An 18,231-nucleotide genomic window follows, 5' to 3' on the forward strand; every position below is an offset into this window, starting at 1 on the left:
CGGGGACTGCGGCGCGTACCGGGCCAGGCGGACGCCCGCCTGGACCGCCTCCTGGGCCTCGGAGCGCGGCGCGGCCACCCGCCAGCTTCTGCCGCCCCGCCCGGCCGGCCCGAGCCGTAGGCTGCATCTCCGCCCCGCCCTCTCACCCCGGGATTGACACTGAATGTTCTGCGGGGGGTTTGCCGGACAGCGCGCCTCCGCCAATTGGCGGCCTCGCTGGGCGGGCCACGGGCCCTGTCGCGAATCTTGGCCAGTCAGGTGCGCCGGCCCGCCCAGCTGAGGCCTCGCGAGCTCGCGAGTGGCCGGGCGTCCGCGGCGCGCGTCACGAAGCCGAGGGCCTATCGCAGCCCGGGAGGATTGCGGAGGGCCAATGGGCGGCGGCGTGGCGCCGTCACTCAGGACGGGCTAGGCCAATGATCGGCGGGCTGCGGGGGCGTCACGGACAGCAGCAGCGGACTTGGGCTGAGGTTCCCCGGCGGGCGGGCGCGGAGAGACGCGGGAAGCAGGGGCTGGGCGGGGGTCGCGGCGCCGCAGCCAGCGCAGCCAACCCGAGGGGCCGCCGCCGCCGCCCAGCGCGCTCCTGGGCCGCCGGCCGCCGCCAGCACCCGCCGCGCCGCAGCTCCGGGACCGGCCCCGGCCGCCGTCGCCGCGATGGGCAACGCCGCAGCCGCCAAGAAGGGCAGCGAGCAGGAGAGCGGTGAGTGCCCGGGCCATGACCCCGATTCCGGCCCCGCGCTGCCAGCCCCCGGCCTGTCCATCACCGCCTGGCCCCTCCCCCTACGCGCCCCCCTCTATTTCTCTCAACTCATCCCCTCCCAGCGCCCCTTACCCCTGCCTGTCCAAGGTTGGGTCCCAGGGCCCGCAGAAGACCCCCGTAGGGGCCCCCTTGCCAAAGGCCACCCCCCACGGCAAAGACTGTGCCCCCCCCCACCCAGCTGTCACTGCCAACCAAGGCACGTATGACCGCTGGGGCCCCACATGGGGCCTTGTCACCACCCCATCCCCTCCTTTCCTGCCCCCTCTTCCCAGATTCTAATCCCTCCACTTCCTCACTCACCTCTCCCACTGATGGAACCCACTGCCAGATCCCGACCCAGGTTTCTGCCAGCTTGGGAGTGCTATGGGGTCTGCCTCCACCCCGCAGGGACCTTGGCCACTTAGTGACCACACCCCTCCCCCCTCCAGCCCCCGCCATCTTTCTCCTGCCCTTCCCCTTTTCACCTTATCACAGCCCCCCTCCAAACCCACGCTGCCCCCCTTAAGCATTTCCCAGAGCCACCTCCAGCATTGTTTTTCCCTTCTGTGTCACTTGGCATGGGGGACAGGATCTTTCTGGGTCCCTCTGCCCCTCTCTCATCTTGTCACTCAGTCACTCTGCTTCTCTGCTTGTGTTCCCTCCTCCAAGCAAGCGTCTGTCCCTGACTGAGGTAGCAGACTGTTTATGAACCTAGAGAACTGCTTCAGTGCTTCCAAAGCCAAGTTTGAGCCGGTCTTGCTGGGATTCATTGCATCTTCTTTCCTGGGTTTGGGGAGGTGGGGGTGAGGGGGGCGGCAACAGAGCTCCTTCCCGTCTCCTGATATGCAGTGAGCTCTAGGCTTCTTGAAGTGCCCCTAAATAAATGGTCGTTTCACAACTGAGGCTCCGTCATTTGCGCAGTCCCCAGGGCTTCTTCACCCTCTCCTGGCCCAGGATGAAAAGTGGGGTATGAAGTGTCTGGGTTTAGCAGGGCTCATTCAACTTGAGCTGGGATGGTGAGAGAGGGGACTTGATGCATGACAGTTGGAGAGAGTAGTGACTGACATCTAATGACTTGCCTTGCCAAGGGACAAATAGATTCTGATCATTCCCAGGGCTCAGCCAGAGAGAGGCCTGTTTCCCCCTCAGCCCCCAAATTATGTTGGTGTTAGCCTTTTCCAGCCAGAGAGACTCTGTATCTGGAAATGCCTTCAGAAATGGCCTCAGCGCCTTCCTCAGTTCTCCCAGCTCTTAAATTGTCATCACTCCAGACCTATAGCTGGACCTGAGCTAGGATCCCCTTCCAGTTACCCAGAAATAGTCAGAGCTGAAAGGGAGGCCGTGTCCAAATTGCCCTTCCCAATTTCTGATCTCAGACCCCAGCATCTGAGTCCTTCGAATGCCCCATCCCAGAAGGATGCAGGCACAATACCTAGGGAACTTTATTTCCACACGGATTCAAATGGCAGAACTCAGAATCACCAAGCAGCCATGGAAAGGCCTGACATGTCACCGATGGGCGGGGGACAGGGAGGCAAGTGCCTGTAGCTGAGCACTTGATGACAGAGTAGCAGGTGGGTAGTGACCAAAAAAGGTCTGGGCATGAGCGTGGAGGGGACTAGGCAGAGGGGGAGGGGCTGGAGCCCCCAGCAGGTGAGGCTGGCTGGGAGGTGGAAGGTGGAGGCAAATTGCTATATACTGCGGTAGCTCAGTTGAAAGTTGGGAAGATGACATTGTCCTGGAAAACTTTCAAGGCATATCAAACACATGCATAGTGGGGTAGAAAGCCGCACAGGGAAAAGGATTCCGGAGGATCAGAGAGGCTCTGGAAGGAACCGCTAATTCACTAGGAGAGCAGGCAGGCCGGACACCCAGAAGTGGACTATCATGATGAAACAGAGCTACTGTTTACTAGGCATCTAGGATGTGCCAGGCTAAATGGTCCCCATAGATCGATCTGCTGGAATGATTCTCATAACAATTTGCTCCGAATTTTCCAAACACGCTGTCTTGAGTTTGACATAGATGATGTCAGAGAGGCAGGATTTGCATCCAGATCCGCTTATCAGCTAACTTCCTAGACCCCAGAATTTCCAGACCCAGACATTCTCAGGCTGCCTCCTTGATTTTTATTCTATTCACTTATATTTTCTTAATTTAAAATAATAAAGTTTTGACCCACTTTGGTTCAGATGTAAAGTTTGATCTGTCCTAAGCAATAATATAAATGAAATCAGGAGATTGTTCTGCTGGTCATATTCTCTCTGGTACCCATTAAAATACAATGTAAACTGGAAAAGTGAAACTTCCTAAAATCATTTTGTGCCCTGCCAGGGGGACCCATGTCACACTTCAGGAAATGCCCCCAAGCTGTACGTCCTTCCAGAGGCTTACAGGGGCTCTTAGAAAAGGAAATAGGATGAGAAAGGAAGCCCCTTTTTACTTTGACGCTCTGAGTCCAAAAGAATGAAATTAGACAAAATATGCCCTCTTGTCACCAGGGTGCAGTGGGGGTGGGGGTGGGGGTGGGGGCAGTAGCCAGGCCAGCCTGTAGGGGGCACCTGAATTTCATCTGCCAGTTGCTAGCCTGACCTGGGTCAGGAAAATGCCCAAGCCATAGGACGCACCAGTCACACACCCCTCAGCCCCCCAGGCTCCTGTCTGCATGGCAGGAGACGGTGTCACTTTCCTCCCAGGAGAGCAGGGATCTAGAACAAGCCCTGGGGTGGGGTGGGAGACATCGTAACCCAAAGATGCCAAAGCCATTGGCAGGGGTCCGGGGAAGATGCTAAGGAGCATATTAAAAAGACCAAGCCCTGGGCTCTGAGGAAGCTGGAGAACCAAGAGAAGGCCTCCCAAGAGGCCCAGGGACAGGCGGCCAAGTGGAGCTCAGGCCTTGGCTGGCACTGGCCAAAGGTACCCCTGGGAGCTGGCCCACAGAAGGGGCGGGGCTGGCAAGAGGGAACCCCCAGATCCCCCTCCAGGTCCCAGGGACAAGCAGATCCAGGCTCTGTGAGAAGTGCCCCAAGAGGCCCCTGGATGGGAAGAATGGCGGCCCTCTGACATCCCACAGAAGCCTATCTCAGAGCAGCAATCGCCTTCTGTGCACTGGCAGTTGTATGGGTGCCCAAGAGGGTCCTGCCGAGGCAGCTTTTCCCTTAGCCCAGTAAGGCCTCCAGAACCTTGAGGGTCCTGTCTATCCCTCCCCTGCACCCATTGGTCCCTAAGTTGGGTTTCCCTTCCTCCCACCACCCCACAACTCCCTACCTCCCCTTACAGACAAGAGTATTGGGGATGGGGCAGCCAGGCTGGTACAGCAGGTCTCATGAGCCTTCCCAGCCACCGTAGTCCTGGTGCCCTGAGAGGAAGACTGAGTGATGGCTTCCAACCCCAACGATGGTGAGGATGAGCCCTGTTACTATAGCAACTTCCCAGGCACTCTATGCCCCTCAAGCCAGGGAAGGGCTACAGTGGAGTTTCAGGAATAGGTAGAGAGGAAGAGTCTGTAGACCCTTGGCTGGCCCTGGAAACCCCTTCCTGACTAACCACCCTGAACATGGGGGCCTGGGGAAGAGAAGACGTATGGGCGGCCCTGTTCAGCCAAGGGGGGACGGTCCACCTAGAGCAGGGCCCAGCTCAATTTTAGAATATGTGCTGCCATATTCTAAACCCCATATGCCATATGGGGTTCCAGCTCAGACAGAGGCAGTGGGGTGGTCCAGCGCAGTGTGTGTTAAGCTCAGACTGGGGGTTGATTCAGCTCAGTGGTGGAGTCCAGGTCATAATGGATGATGGTTCAGTACAGAATGGGGGTCCATCCAGCTGGGGAGTGATCCAGTCCAGAAGAGGGGTCCCATTCATCCATGTCCCAAACAGGTTTCAGAGGGCTGAGTGTTGCTGGGATTGTTGTCTGCAGTGTCTGAGGCTGGGCTCCTGCCTCCTGCTGTGGCTCTGGCTTTTGGACGGGTGTCTGAGGTTCCTTCTGTTAGCCCAAATAGAATCCAGACCAGAGTGGAGGCTGGGAACCACCCTCCATCCCCCATAGGAGACATGGCAGGGGTGCGAGTTTCATAAGCCAGCAGCTGGCTGAGTTTCCCTTCTCTGCCACTTCCTGTTGTCAGGAGGGGCCACGGGTGCTGGGCACTTTCAGAGAAGCTTCCACTGACCCTCCACTTTATTTGGGATGTGGAAAGAAGGAGGAAGATGGTCAAGGCTGCCTCCCCCTCCCCCACTCCTAGGTTTAGTCCTTCGTTTCCGGTTGGACTTTCGTGGCTGAAAGCAAAGCCAAGCACAGGGCAAGGTTTGACAGGCCAAGGACATCCCGCGATGTCAGTCCCCTCTCTGCCCCCACACAGGAGCAAGATAAATCCAGATATACCCATTTTTCTCTTGGGGCAACAGGATTTGGGGGCTCCAGATTCAAAGAGGACTTAGGGGAGGAGATAGGGTGGTTCTTGTGTCTGCCCCCCGCCCCATCACGCCTTTCTCTTCCATCCGCTCTTTCAGCTAATTAACTGGGCTCTGGGGCTTCTTTGGCCCCCCAGGGAGCCCCTTGCTGCTGCCTGGGCCTGAACCTTAACTCCTTCCCCTCTGCCCAGTGAGCACTGCCCTGGGCACATCGGTGCCATCCGTTGGGTAGTTCAGCACCCACTGAGGAAGGCAGGACCTGGCGTCTTGGGAGCAGTGAAGTCCCTGGAACAGGAAGTTAGCTTTAGCACTCCACCCCTGGGGCAGCCAGGCCAGCCAGAAGGGACAACCTCAGGAGAATCTTCCCACTGCCTTCTGCCAAGGAGGGCCTTTGCGAACCCTGGCCAGCTGGGAGCGGGCACCTTTAAATGCTTCCCTGGCAACCAGCTCCTCCTCCCTGGTCCCCTGAGGCCCTCCAGAGGAAGCCAGCTCAGAGGCTTTGCGTATTCCTCATTTCCCCGCAAAGGGAAGGTTCCAGGGAGAGCTCAGGGCAGCCTGGGATGGATGTGGGGTCAGACAGTGGCCAGGGCAGTGACTCGGAGACCACCTTCCAGCTGTGGCTGCAGCTGCTCCTCTGGGCCCACCTGACTATCCGTTTCCTGGGCTATCTGCACCGCACCTTCTGGGTACCTAAGCCGCAGCCAGCACCCTGAGCCTCCCTGACCATGGGTCTCAGATCACCCTATCCCTCTCCACCCCCCCATTGCACCCTCTGCTGGAAGAGGTAGGAAGCAGAGGTGAGTATGGGGGCTCCTGGCTGGGGTTCCCCAATTATTATCCCTCTTTATCTGCATACTCCTGGCACCATCCACTCCCCTCCCCACTGTGCCCAAATCTGGCAAGCCAGTGGCACCAGAGGGGACACAGTCTGGGCCCTTTAGTTCTTTGAGAGTCTAGAGAAGAGCTGTACTAGGACCGAGGCTCCCATGGAGCCTCTCAGTGGGGAACCAGCAGACAGCCAGAGGCAGGCCCACTGAGTCAGGAAAAAGCAGAATATGGTAATTCTCAGGAATGGCTGAGAGCAAACAGGGAAGCAGGACCAGGCATTTTCCTGGATTCTTCCCACATCCCTTTCTTCGCCCTCTTGGGCAGGCAAAGGTACCCAAAGGTGAAGGGTACCCTCTCCCCCGCCACCTTCATCCAGAATTCAGTGTGTATGTTTGGAGGTTTCCAAGGAAGGTGTTCTGCGTCATAAGAGATTGTGCAGGTGAAAGCATTGGACTTGGTGCAGCCCCCAGGCTCAGAGAGGTCTGGAGCAGCGGACGGCCCAGCCAGGCACCAGCCTAGGACTCGTGGCTGTTCCTTGACTGCCCCCTGTCTGCCCAGTCACCCATTTGAGGGTTTTCCTGACCAACAGTCTCTCCTCCATCTGCCACTCCTGCAACCCCAGGGAAGGCTCATCCCTCCAAACGCTGAAGGGAGTCTTGGGGACGGTGGGAGTGGCAGCCACCCCTGAGGCTGTGTGGAATTCCTGGCGCTATGTCTGGGTAGTCCAGGCAGGTGACAGACAAGGCCTGAGAGCAAGCCTACACAACCCCTCAGGGTAGCAGGTGTCGCAGGAACATCAGGAGGTAGAAGACAGCTCAGTCTGTGGGCCACCCTGGTGCACTGCTATCCAGCAACAGCGAAACACTGAGTCTTGTGGGCGGTGAGGTCCGGCAGGCCACCTCGGGCCTGGTCAGTCTTCCCATCTGTACAAGGAGAGGAACAGCAGGTCTGACCCATCAGGGTAGGAATCAAGCACAGAGAGCATTCAGCAAAGGACTGGCACACAGGAAGGGTCCCTGAAGAGCGTGTCTGGCCCCAGGGGGTGGTTACAAGGATGGGTCTGTAATGTGAGAATCCACCAGGCTGTACATTTAAAGTTTGAGAGGCCAGTGCAACCCCCACCCCCATATTTCATACCTCAATTTTTTTAAGTACTTAAGAGCAAAATCAGTAATTGCCATTTATATGGCATTAACCCCATACCAGCCACTGTCCAACCCTTTTTGCCAAGATTAATTCATTCATTCCTCACAACCACCCTACCAGGGCGTTACTAGTATTATCTCCACTTTCCAGATGAGGAAAACTGAGGTCAGGTCAGTTGCCTAAGGTTCCACAGCTCATCAGAGACCAGACCGGGATTTGAACTTGATCTTGTCCCAGCGTTCCAGCCCTTAACTGCTTTACTGGGCTCCTTCTTGGCTTTGGCAAGAAGGCCTGTTTTCCAGCCTCAGTTTCCTAGGGCTTTAAATGGGAAGGATGAATAAAAGGAAAGTTGGTAGGCGAACCAAGTGAGCAGGCCCAGAATACACCAGGAGGTCTTCACTGTTAGCTGGATGGTGATGTTCACCTTGGGGTCCTGAAGGGCCCATAGGGTATGGGCATCGGGCAAGGCTCCCCTTGAACCAGCTCAGAGGAAGTTCCCCTGGACTGGCAAAGGCAGGAACGGGGCCAGCTGGGGGCCAAGGCAACAGCTGAGCCCCCCAAGGGCTCTTGCTACTCGAGCCCCAGAGGCCTCCACCCAGGGCCTGGCCTCCCCAGAGAAGGGGCTGGAGGAGCAGCCAAATCCCCAGGCTATAAATATCTTGGCTGGCGTCGGCCCTGGCCGTGGAATGTCGGTCAGAACTGGAGTGAGTGGGGGGTGGGCTGGCCTGGGCGTCACTCTCTGTACCCCTAAGAGTAACCCCTGAGTCACCTTGTACCCCATTCGGGACAGAGTTGAGTCTGTATCCCACTTCTCTGAGTAAAGGCAGGCCCCATCCCAGATCAGGGTCCCCCAAAGCTGCCTTCCAGCTCAGCCGGGGCACCTGAAGCTGCTGGGATAAGGCCAGTCTCTGGGTTTATCTCTCATTGCACAAATGAGCGTCTCCCCAGGAATGGCCTCAGCCCACCCCGACCAGGTGGGGTCTCTAACCAACACTCTCTCTTTTCCTTTCAGTGAAAGAGTTCTTAGCCAAAGCCAAAGAAGATTTTCTTAAAAAATGGGAAAATCCTGCTCAGGTAAGCACCTGGGATGCAGAGCCTTAGAGGGGAGAGCTGACCGCCCCCTACCCTCCGGCTGTGTCCCTCTCACATGGTGAAGATTTTTCAGGCCCTGTGGAGGGCTCCAGACCTGACCCCATTTGCCCCCTAGATGCCAATGGGGGCTCCTGGGCGGAGGCACCCAATCACCCACTGCCACGCACCCCCCCCCCACCCCCCCCTTCCACCTGGTGGCCCCTGCCCCCCATGCAGCTGCCAGCAGTTCCTGGGCCCTGGTCCAGGGCCGGATCTGGCTCCTGCCACCCGCCTTAAGGAATGTGTCCTTCGCCATCTTGTTTTTCCGCCCCCTGTCCTCACCCCCATCACTCCACCTGCTCCCCAGGGCCCCCTCTGCTGGTGGCAGAGGGGGCCCTGGACCTTGGCCTTGCCCCCACTTGGAGAGGGTCCCTGACCCTCGCAACCCCTCCGCCCACAGAATACAGCCCATTTGGATCAGTTTGAACGAATCAAGACCCTCGGCACAGGCTCCTTTGGGCGGGTGATGCTGGTGAAGCACAAGGAGACCGGGAACCACTTTGCCATGAAGATCCTTGACAAACAGAAGGTAAGCACGGCCCATCCCGGGGGCCACCATCCACCCACCAGGCCTTCCTTCAGACTGTTCCCACTGCCTGAGCAGTCTTCCTGTCTGTCATTCACTGTTTCCTGAGCCTTCCTAATGTGCCAGACCCAAGGGCCAGAAGCGCCCATGCTGCCTTCATGAAGCTTCCCCTCCAGACCAGCCATTCATGGGAGTCCAGGCAGTGAACATGGGTTCAAACACCTACCCTGGACCAAGGAAGCCAGAAGTCTTCCTGGGGAAAGTATTGTATTTACACAGACCTTACTTCCATCTTTCCTTCCTTCCTTCCTTCCTTCCTTCCTTCCTTCCTTTTTCTTTCTTTCTTTCTTTCTTTTTAAATTTATTTATTAGCGAGATAGCAAGAGAGAGCACAAGCAGGGGTGAGGGAGTGGAAGGAGCAGAGGGAGAGGGAGAAGCAGACTCCCCGCTGAGCAGGGAGCCCAAGGTGGGGCTCAATGCAGGGCTCGATCCCAGGACTCTGGAATCATGACCGGAGTCGTCGTGGCTTAACCAACTGAGCCACCCAGGTGCCCCACACGGACTTTTTTTTTTTTTTTTTAAAGATTCTGTTTATTTATTCGAGACAGGGAGAGGGGGTACAAGTGGGTAGGAGGGTCAGAGGGAGAGGAAGAAACAGACTCCCCACCGAGCAGGGATCCTGATGCAGGACTCCATCCCAAGACCCTGGGATCATGACCCAAGCCGAACGCAGACGCTCAACTGATGGAGCCACCCAGGCACCCCATAGGCCTTATTTCTGTAAATATTTTTGAGACCCTACTCTATGCCAGGCACTACTGTTGGGTAGCACTCTTTAATAGAAATGTAATACAAGCTGTATATGGTTTGGTTGTTTGTTTTTTTTTTTTAGTCCTTTTTTTTTTTAATTTATTTTTTTTTTTTTTTATTTATTTTTATTTATTTATTTATTTATTATTTATTTTATTTATTTATTTGACAGAGATCACAAGTAGGCAGAGAGGCAGGCAGAGAGAGAGGAGGAAGTGGGTTCCCTGCTGAGCAGCAAAGAGCCTGATGCGGGGCTGGATCCCAGGACCCCGGGATCATGACCTGAGTCGAAGGCAGAGGCTTTAACCCACTGAGCCACCCAGGCGCCTTGTATTTTTAAAATTTTGTAGAATCCCCCCCTTTAAAAAGTGAGAAGAAACAATTAATTTCAAAAATTCGCTCTAGTTAAGCCAGTATATTTACAATATTAAAATTTCAATGTGTGTAACCAGTGCAAAAATACCATTAATAAGACATCTCATTTTTTTTTTAATCTGTATTAAGTCTTCAGAATCCAGCGTGTATTTTACATCTCTGGTCAGATGTTCAGTTTTCACTAGAAAACAAGAAAAAACAGAGAGGTTGGAAAAGCAAATTCACATAGCCCGCATTGTTCCAGTCAGGCTTAACAGTCATCCAGTAACTGGCCTCGAGTGTCCCTTTTTAAATTTTCATTTTAGGGGCGCCTGGCTGGCCTAGTCATTAAGCATCTGCCTTCGGCTCAGGTCATGATCCCGCGGTCCTGGGATTGAGCCCCACATGGGGCTCCCTGCTCAGCGGGAAGCCTGCCTCTCCCTCTGCCTACCTCTCCCTCTGCTTGTGTTCCCTCTCTCTCTATGTCTCTCTCTGTCAAAGAAAGAAAGAAAGAAAATCTTTACAAAAAAAAAATTTCAGGGACGCCTGGGTGGCTCAGTCAGTTAGGCCGCTGCCTTCCGCTTGGGTCATGATCTCAGGGTCCTGGGATCGAGTCCCGAATCGGGCTCCTTGCTCAGTGGGGAGCCTGCTTCTCTCTCTGCCTCTGCCTGCCACTTTGTCTGCTTGTGCACGCATGCGCTCGCTCGCTCTCTCTCTCCCCGACAAATTAAAAAAAAATTTTTTTCATTTTAGAAACTTAAAATTTTAAACTCAGCTCACCAGGCACCTAGCCACCTCTCAGGTGCTCAACATCCATACGTGGTAGTACAGACTCACCAGACAGTGCGGGTGTGGACCTGTAGCTCACAGCTGTGAGCAAAGCAGGAGGAGCCCTGTGGCACAGCAGACCAGAGCTGACCGAGGGGCCAGCCTGCCTGCAGGTGACATGCGGGCCTGACCCAGATTAGCAGTGGTTGACCTTGGGCAAGTCACTTCCCTTCTCTGCATCTGCCAAAATCCCATGCTCAGAGCACATGCCCCTCAGGGCTCTTGTCATTATGTGTGAGGCGCCTGCTGGGGACAGCTGAGGCAGAATCAGCCTGGGGTTTGAGTGGTTGTGGGGAGGGTGCTCTGGATGCAGGCAAAGTGTTTCTAAACATCTCTTAGGTATCACTCTCGCTTGTCTTTTCGGTTTCAGCTTAGCTGCCCCTTCCTCCAGGAAGCCTTCTCTGACTCCCTCATCCCCCTGACCTTACCAGGCCTCTTATCTGGGTATCCACAGGCCCCAAGCTTCCCACACCATGGCTCTGACCCCTCTGGGCCATGAGGCTTGGTGACTCGTGTTCTTGCCCTGAACTGCCTGCCATGCAGGGACAGGCAGCCTCTGCCTTCTCAGTGTGTCTTCACTGTGCATCCAGCCCCAGGCTCTACAGGCTGGGGGCACTCAAAGGACCCAGCCCAGGCACCCCTACTTCTGGGCATGGGGGAGGAAGAGGACCTTCTCAGACCCTCTCTGCCCTCCCTTCCCACCCCCGCAGGTGGTGAAGCTGAAACAGATCGAGCACACCCTGAATGAGAAGCGTATCCTGCAGGCGGTCAACTTCCCGTTCCTCGTCAAACTCGAGTTCTCCTTCAAGGTGGGGTCCCAGGGGCCGGGGCCCCTTCTAAGTGGTACAGCCTTGGGGCTCCCAGAGCTAGGATGGGGGCCGAGGGCAAGGCAGGTCCACTAACGGGAAAGAAGGAGAGCCCCAGAGGAGGGCTGCTAGGGGGCAGGAGTCAGCCTGAGACTCTGGTAGACCCACGTCCAGCTCCTGGGCCCACCAGCTTCTAGCCTGCAAACCTGGCTGACGTCCCTTCAAACCAGCTCCCTGTTCGACAGCAAGCACCTGACGCCCACCTGTAACCCAAACTCCCCACGCAGCGTGGATTCAAACCCCAGTTCTGTGCACCTCCAGGCTGTGTAACATTGGCGCAGGACCTCCCTGCCCTGAATCTGTTTCCTTGTCTATAAAGTGGGGATCACAGCACTCCCCACCTGATGGGGTGGGCATGACCATTCCAAGCACAAAGTGAGTGCCCTCCGTGAGCTATTTTGGGTGTTGTCCTAAGCTGTGACAACAGGATCTGGGAAAAGCTATTCAAGGCCTGAGACCCAGACAGACCCCCATGTGTGGTTTAAACCTCTGCTGCTACCTTCTTAAAATTTGTCATAATTTTTTTTAACAAGGGGCTTCACATTTTTATTCTGGGGCCCCACAAATTCTGTAGCCCATCCTGGGCCCGTTTTACAGGTGACAAAACTGTGACCTCAAGCTTTGGGCAAGACAGTTTCAGACCTGAGGCACCATGGAGTCCTCTCCCCAGCCCAGGCACGCTGGCTGGGCCCCTTACACCCCACCTGCCGGCCCTCACCTTCACCCCCTGTAAGCAGGATACCTGCTGCCCCTTCTTCATGGGGCAGAAGGAAATAAGAGGGGAGGCTCAGGGAGAACAGCGCCTGGAACTCCAAACGGGCTTCATATGGGAGCCAAGATTATTGTTGTCCCATTATTTTGGAACACCCACCACGTAAGGGCACCAGGCTTTTGGACTGGGCCCTGATCAGCAGCTGTTTCCCGTAGGACAACTCGAATTTATACATGGTCATGGAGTATGTGCCTGGCGGGGAGATGTTCTCGCACCTGCGGCGGATCGGAAGGTTCAGGTGAGCTGGCCAGGTGGGGCCAGGTGGGCCCACAGGTGTTGTCACATGACCAAGCCATCTGGGGGTGTGAAGTGGGCTCTCCAGGTCTGTCCAGGTTCTTGTTGCCCCTGAGCTGAGGAATATGTGGTTTCTCAGCCCCCACAAAACAGAAGCAACACAGTGACTTAGGGCTCCCTGTTTAAGTTGGCAGTTATAAAATTAATGCTATCTTTTTCCTTAGTTATATAGATAAGCGCTTTACATACAACAGAACGCACAGGTATTCAGTGTTTTGACAGTCACATACACTTGTGAAACCACCACCCAAAATACCATAGAAAACATTTCCTTCACCCCAGAAAATTCCCTTGAAGCCCTTTCTAGGCAAATTGCTGCCCTGAAGAAAGCAGTTGTCTTTTCTGGTTTCAAACACCATAAATGTGTTTGGTCTGGGTTTGAACTGGGTATAAATGGAAATCACACCATTCACATTCTTCTGTTCCTTTCTTCTCTTGCTCACATAATCATCTTGATCTCTAGCCACGTCGTTAACTGTATTCATCGTTTGTCCTGGTGGTGGCGGTGGGTGCGATCCCAGTGTGCGAAGCTACCGCACTCTGGTTGTGTTCCTCTGTTGCTGGACATGCAGCTCTTTCCCATGTGGGGCCCTGTTCGAAGAAGTCTGCTCTGCTTATGTATTTGGGGCAGCTCTAGATCATTTGGCGGTGGGCGGGTCATGCTGGGCATAACCACCCACGCTCACCTGTCCTCTCCCCAATTGTCCCCACAAGTGAACCGCATGCCCGCTTCTACGCGGCCCAGATCGTCCTGACCTTCGAGTACCTGCACTCACTTGACCTCATCTATCGGGACCTGAAGCCGGAGAACCTCCTCATTGACCAGCAGGGCTACATCCAGGTGCCCACCAGGACGCGCAAGGGGCGGACCCAGGTGGCCTTGGGCTGGATCTTCCCCGTCCCTCCCCACTTCCTGGCCAACAGCCCGTTCTTGTGCCCGCAGGTGACAGACTTCGGTTTCGCCAAGCGTGTAAAAGGCCGCACCTGGACCTTATGCGGGACCCCTGAGTACTTGGCCCCGGAGATCATCTTGAGCAAAGTAGGCACCTCCCTGTCCATCCCCCTGCCTTGAGGCCTGCTCTGCCTGCACCCCCTCCTTGCCCTCCTCACACCATACACCCCTCTCACTCTAGGGCTACAACAAGGCTGTGGACTGGTGGGCCCTAGGGGTTCTCATCTACGAGATGGCCGCTGGCTACCCACCCTTCTTCGCTGACCAGCCCATCCAGATCTATGAGAAGATTGTCTCTGGGAAGGTGAGGCCTGGATACGGGGGCTAAGCCCCCGGACAGACTGTTCCCCACCAGTTCTGCTCACCATGGAGCCCTGCATATAGTGTCAGAACAATCTAGAAGTTAAGTTAGGCCAAGCAGTGAAGCTGGGTGCACCAGCCACACGAACAGGCCAGCACCTCACACAACCTCCCTACCTAATCCTAGACCCATGCTGCTGCTATTTCCAGAGCTTCCAGAACCCCAAGCCCCACCCGAACACCTTCCCCTGCCTGACCGGAAGCTCTGCTTGCCTCCAGTCATCCCACTGAGCATGAGTTTTCACAAGTTTCACAGCAGAAAAGCAACCATGTGCAGTTCCTGGGTGCCACTCGGGGCCCTTCAGGGTCACTTAGGGGATGCGGCCCACGTCTTCTCTCCCAGATGCAGACTTGCTGACTCTCGGAGTGCAGGTCGGGGCAGCAGAGCTGTCACAGAGCACAGATGTGCTCACTGCCACACGACGCACCCCCCTTCGCTGTACCCCAGCACTTGGAAGGAGTGATGAAGCTCAGGTGTGGAGAGCATCATCACAGGCCCCAAGGGCTTGGGACAGGGTGGAACCCGACCTCTGCCCTTAGCTCACCACCTTGCTGGGAGGACTCAGCCATCCTTCCACCTAGCCCGGGAATTAGTGGAAGCAGGTCCCAGCTCAGCCTGGGGGCGTCAACCTGGCTCCAAGTCCCAGCTCAGTCACCCATTGACTTTGAAACCTCGGGCAAGCGCCTGTGCCCCTCTGAGCTTCACCTTACCGTACGAGAACTGGGGAACCAGACGCTTGCCTCTCTGAGAAAGAAACCAGCTGCAATGTGGGGTCACTAAAAAGGGAAAGACGAGGTGTGTGCCACCAGGCAGAAAAGAAATTGCAGGGAAAATGGCCCAAAGTGGGGGAAAAGAAAAAAAAAACCATAGGCAATTCTGAGGAGGAAAGAGAAGATGAGTATAACTCCCTTCTTTGTAGCATTTTACAGTTCCCACGCACCCTGCGCGGTATTCTCTCCCTTGTGCAACTGGAGGCAGGCACAGGCCCAGAGAGGTTAAGGGCCATGGCCAAGGTCATACAGCGTGTAAGATGTAGAGCAGTGCTAGAACTTCGTTCTTGCGGCTGTAAATCCGGTAACTACTTGCGAACAAGGCTTTGGGGAAGTCTCTGGAAGAGTTGAAGTGAGCCTTAAAGAGTGAAAGAGTCCTAATTAGCTATGGGGAGAAAGGGATAAACAAAAACAGTCATTTCTCTCATAACCATGAATATTTCAGAAGTCCCCTGACCCTGGCAGAGCTGCCTTAGGAAGCAGTAGCTAAGAATGCAAGTTCTGGAGTCCAGCAGACCCAAGGTGAAAGCCCCCTTGTCCCACTCCTCTGTATGACCCTAAACAAGCTGTTCAACCCATCTGAGCCTCTCTCCTCTTCTCTGAAATGGGAACCATCGGAGCATTTACCTTAGAGCAGCAGTTCCCAAAGTGGCCCCCTGTCCAACAGCATCAGCATGGCCGAGGAACAGGCTAGGCACAGGTTCTCAGACCTCCTGAATCAAACTCCCATGGCCCCAACAAGCTTTTTTTTTTTTTTTTTTAAGATTTTATTTATTTATTTGACCAACAGAGATCACAAGTGGGCAGAGAGGTAGGCAGAGAGAGAAGGGGAAGCAGGCTCCCCGCTGAGCAGAGAGCCCGATGCGGAGCTCTATCCCAGGACCCTGGGATCATGACCTGAGCCGAAGGCAAAGGCTTTAACCCACTGAGCCACCCAGGCGCCCCAAGATTTTATTTATTTGACAGAGATTGAGAGCACGAGCAGGGGGAGCAGCAGGCAGAAGGAAAGTGAGAAGCAGACTCCCCACTGTGAGCAAGGAGCCCAGCCTGGAGCTCAGTCCCAGGAACTTGGGATCATGATATGAGCTGAAGGCAGATGCTTAACCGACTGAGCCACCCAGGCACCCCCCCCCCCCAACAAGCTTTTTTAATGGGATCCTAAAGCACATTCAATTTGAAGATTCTCCACCCAGTAGGACTGTTAGGCAGCAAAGGCAGCATTCTGGTATTTCTCAACTCCAGACAAGTCCCCCACCCTGTCCTTGTTAACCCCCTCTCCAGGTGCGGTTCCCATCCCACTTCAGCTCTGACCTGAAGGATCTGCTGCGGAACCTGCTGCAGGTGGACCTCACCAAACGCTTTGGGAACCTCAAGAATGGGGTTAACGATATCAAGAACCACAAGTGGTTTGCCACAACTGACTGGATCGCCATCTACCAGAGGAAGGTGGGCCACCTCCTTCCCCATGCCGCCCCTCTTCCCAGCAGGTGCAGAGGGTTTTGAGAGGAGTCCATGAGCCAGGGAGGGCTACCAGTCGAGAGATGGAAAGGGTAGTGATATCTGAAAATAGGCCACAGGCTCTGAGCCAGTCCAGCTGAGGGGACTTAGAGCCGTGGGGGTCTAGAAGTGGGATCGTTTGGCCACTCTGTGACCTTGAGCATGAGACATCCCTCTGGTGAGCTAGCTATAATGAGATTATTAGGTTGTTAAGGTGAGTCGACATCCTAATGTTAAGCTGAGACCTGGGTCATAGTAAATTATCTCACGAATGTTAGTCCATTTACATTTATTGTTGTAAGGATAATTATGTTGACTACTGAGGTCTGAGTGGTTCTTGACCCCTGTCCAGGTGGAAGCTCCCTTCATACCAAAGTTTAAAGGCCCTGGGGACACGAGTAATTTTGACGACTATGAGGAGGAAGAGATCCGAGTCTCCATCAATGAGAAGTGTGGCAAGGAGTTTACTGAGTTTTAGGGGTGTGCCTGTGCCCCCATGGGTTTTCTTTCTTTCTCTCTTTTTTTTTTTTTTTTTTTGGGGGGGGGGGGGGGGGGGGGGGTTGGATTGAACAGCCAGAAGGCCCCAGAGTTCCTTGCATCTAATTTCACCCCCACCCCACCCTCCAGGGTAGGGGGAGCAGGAAGCCAGATATTCAGAGGAATGGAAACACCAGCTGCTCTCCCTCAATCCCTCACCCTCCTGCCCCTCCCCACCGCTTTTGCCTTCCTCCTCCCCAGAAGCCCCCAACCCAGCCCACTTCTGCCTGTTTTAAATGAGTTTCTATGTTCCAGTCAGACCAAGTCTTGCTGGTGTATTCAGGGACAGGGTGTGGAAAGAGGGGCCCAAACTTAACTCCATCCCCACCTCCCCAAACCACAGGCATCACCCACTAAGGGCAAATGAAGGAAAGGCCAGCCTTCTCTTCAGAGCAGTCATGCCTGGAAAGGAGAGATTTTAGTAACCTGTTGGGTGGGCTGCTTGCTAGAATTTAAAAAAAAAAAAAAAAAAGTATAATCTTATTTAAGTTCCACCAGTGCCTCCCCACCTTCTTCCCCTACCCTTCCCATATCTCCCCCTTCCCAAATCCATTTTAACAAGGCTGGGAAGCAGACTGAATTTGTAAAGGAAGGAGCTGGGGTTCAGACCTCCGCCCCAAGCTGCTAATCTCCTCTGCTCCTCTGTCCACCTCCCCCCTACCCTGGGGGTTCCCCTGGCAAGCCTGGAAGGGTCTCAGCCCCTTTAGGAAGCCCCTGTCCCCTTCTGCCCCAACAGACCTTCCTTCACCTTTGGGCTTCGGCCAAGACATAGAAAGCAGCTGCCCCCTCCCTGCCAAAAAAGAGTTGTCCCCCGAAACGATAGAAGGGGAGCCCCAAGCCCAGGGTCTTTCCTCCCACCAGCACTCCCCTCAAACTCTAATTTTATTCTCAGCTAGATTTTAATGTCCAGCCTCCTCTCTGCTCAGTTGGGAAGGCAACCCCTGCAAAAGAAGGCAAAGCCCTCCTCCCGCTCTTGGCTCCGGGTTCAAGGCCAGGGTTGCTGGGGAGGGGCTGCCTGTTTTATTCACCCAGCAGCCTCCGCCCCCCTCCTCCCATCCTGGGCGCTCCTCCTCTGCTTAGCTGTCAGCTGTCCATCACCCTTTCTACCCCCCAATTTGTGCTTTTTTCTCTCTTAAAAGTGGGGAACCACCCCATTCATCCCCATATTTGTCCCTCTCATAACTTCTCCCCATCCAGGAGGAGCTCTCAGGCCTGGGGTGGGGCCCCGGGTGGGCACGGGGCAATTCAACCTGTGTGCTGCGAAGGACGCGACTTCCTCTTGAACAGTGTGCTGTTGTAAACATATTTGAAAACTATTACCAATAAAGTTTTGTTTAAAAAAAAGTGTCGTTGGTGTTCCCGACTTCGGTCACCCGCCCACATACCCCCAGGGGTTTGGAAAGAGAATTTCGGACC

The 18,231-nt window shown here is 55.0% G+C and overlaps 1 protein-coding gene across 2 annotated transcripts; it reads left to right on the plus strand.

The window, feature by feature from the left end:
* The first annotated feature begins 426 nt into the window (after positions 1-426).
* On the plus strand, positions 427-16,815 carry LOC111162516 (protein kinase cAMP-activated catalytic subunit alpha). Of its 2 annotated transcripts, none has more exons than XM_022526983.1 (10): positions 427-697; positions 8,130-8,191; positions 8,649-8,777; positions 11,477-11,575; positions 12,560-12,642; positions 13,413-13,539; positions 13,642-13,737; positions 13,832-13,954; positions 16,063-16,227; positions 16,631-16,815. In XM_022526983.1, exons 1-10 carry the CDS (start codon positions 652-654, stop codon positions 16,754-16,756), a joined length of 1,056 nt encoding a protein of 351 aa, XP_022382691.1. In that variant the 5' UTR covers positions 427-651; the 3' UTR covers positions 16,757-16,815. The 2 variants fall into 2 exon arrangements, with proteins under 2 accessions (XP_022382691.1, XP_022382692.1); XM_022526984.1 differs by lacking the exon at positions 427-697 and adding an exon at positions 4,114-4,135.
* The last annotated feature ends 1,416 nt before the right edge of the window (positions 16,816-18,231 follow it).

This window comes from Enhydra lutris, unplaced genomic scaffold (genome assembly GCF_002288905.1).
Source record: "Enhydra lutris kenyoni isolate GAN:26980312 unplaced genomic scaffold, ASM228890v2 scaffoldscaffold92, whole genome shotgun sequence".
In the NCBI taxonomy this organism is placed as follows: Eukaryota; Metazoa; Chordata; class Mammalia; order Carnivora; family Mustelidae; genus Enhydra; species Enhydra lutris.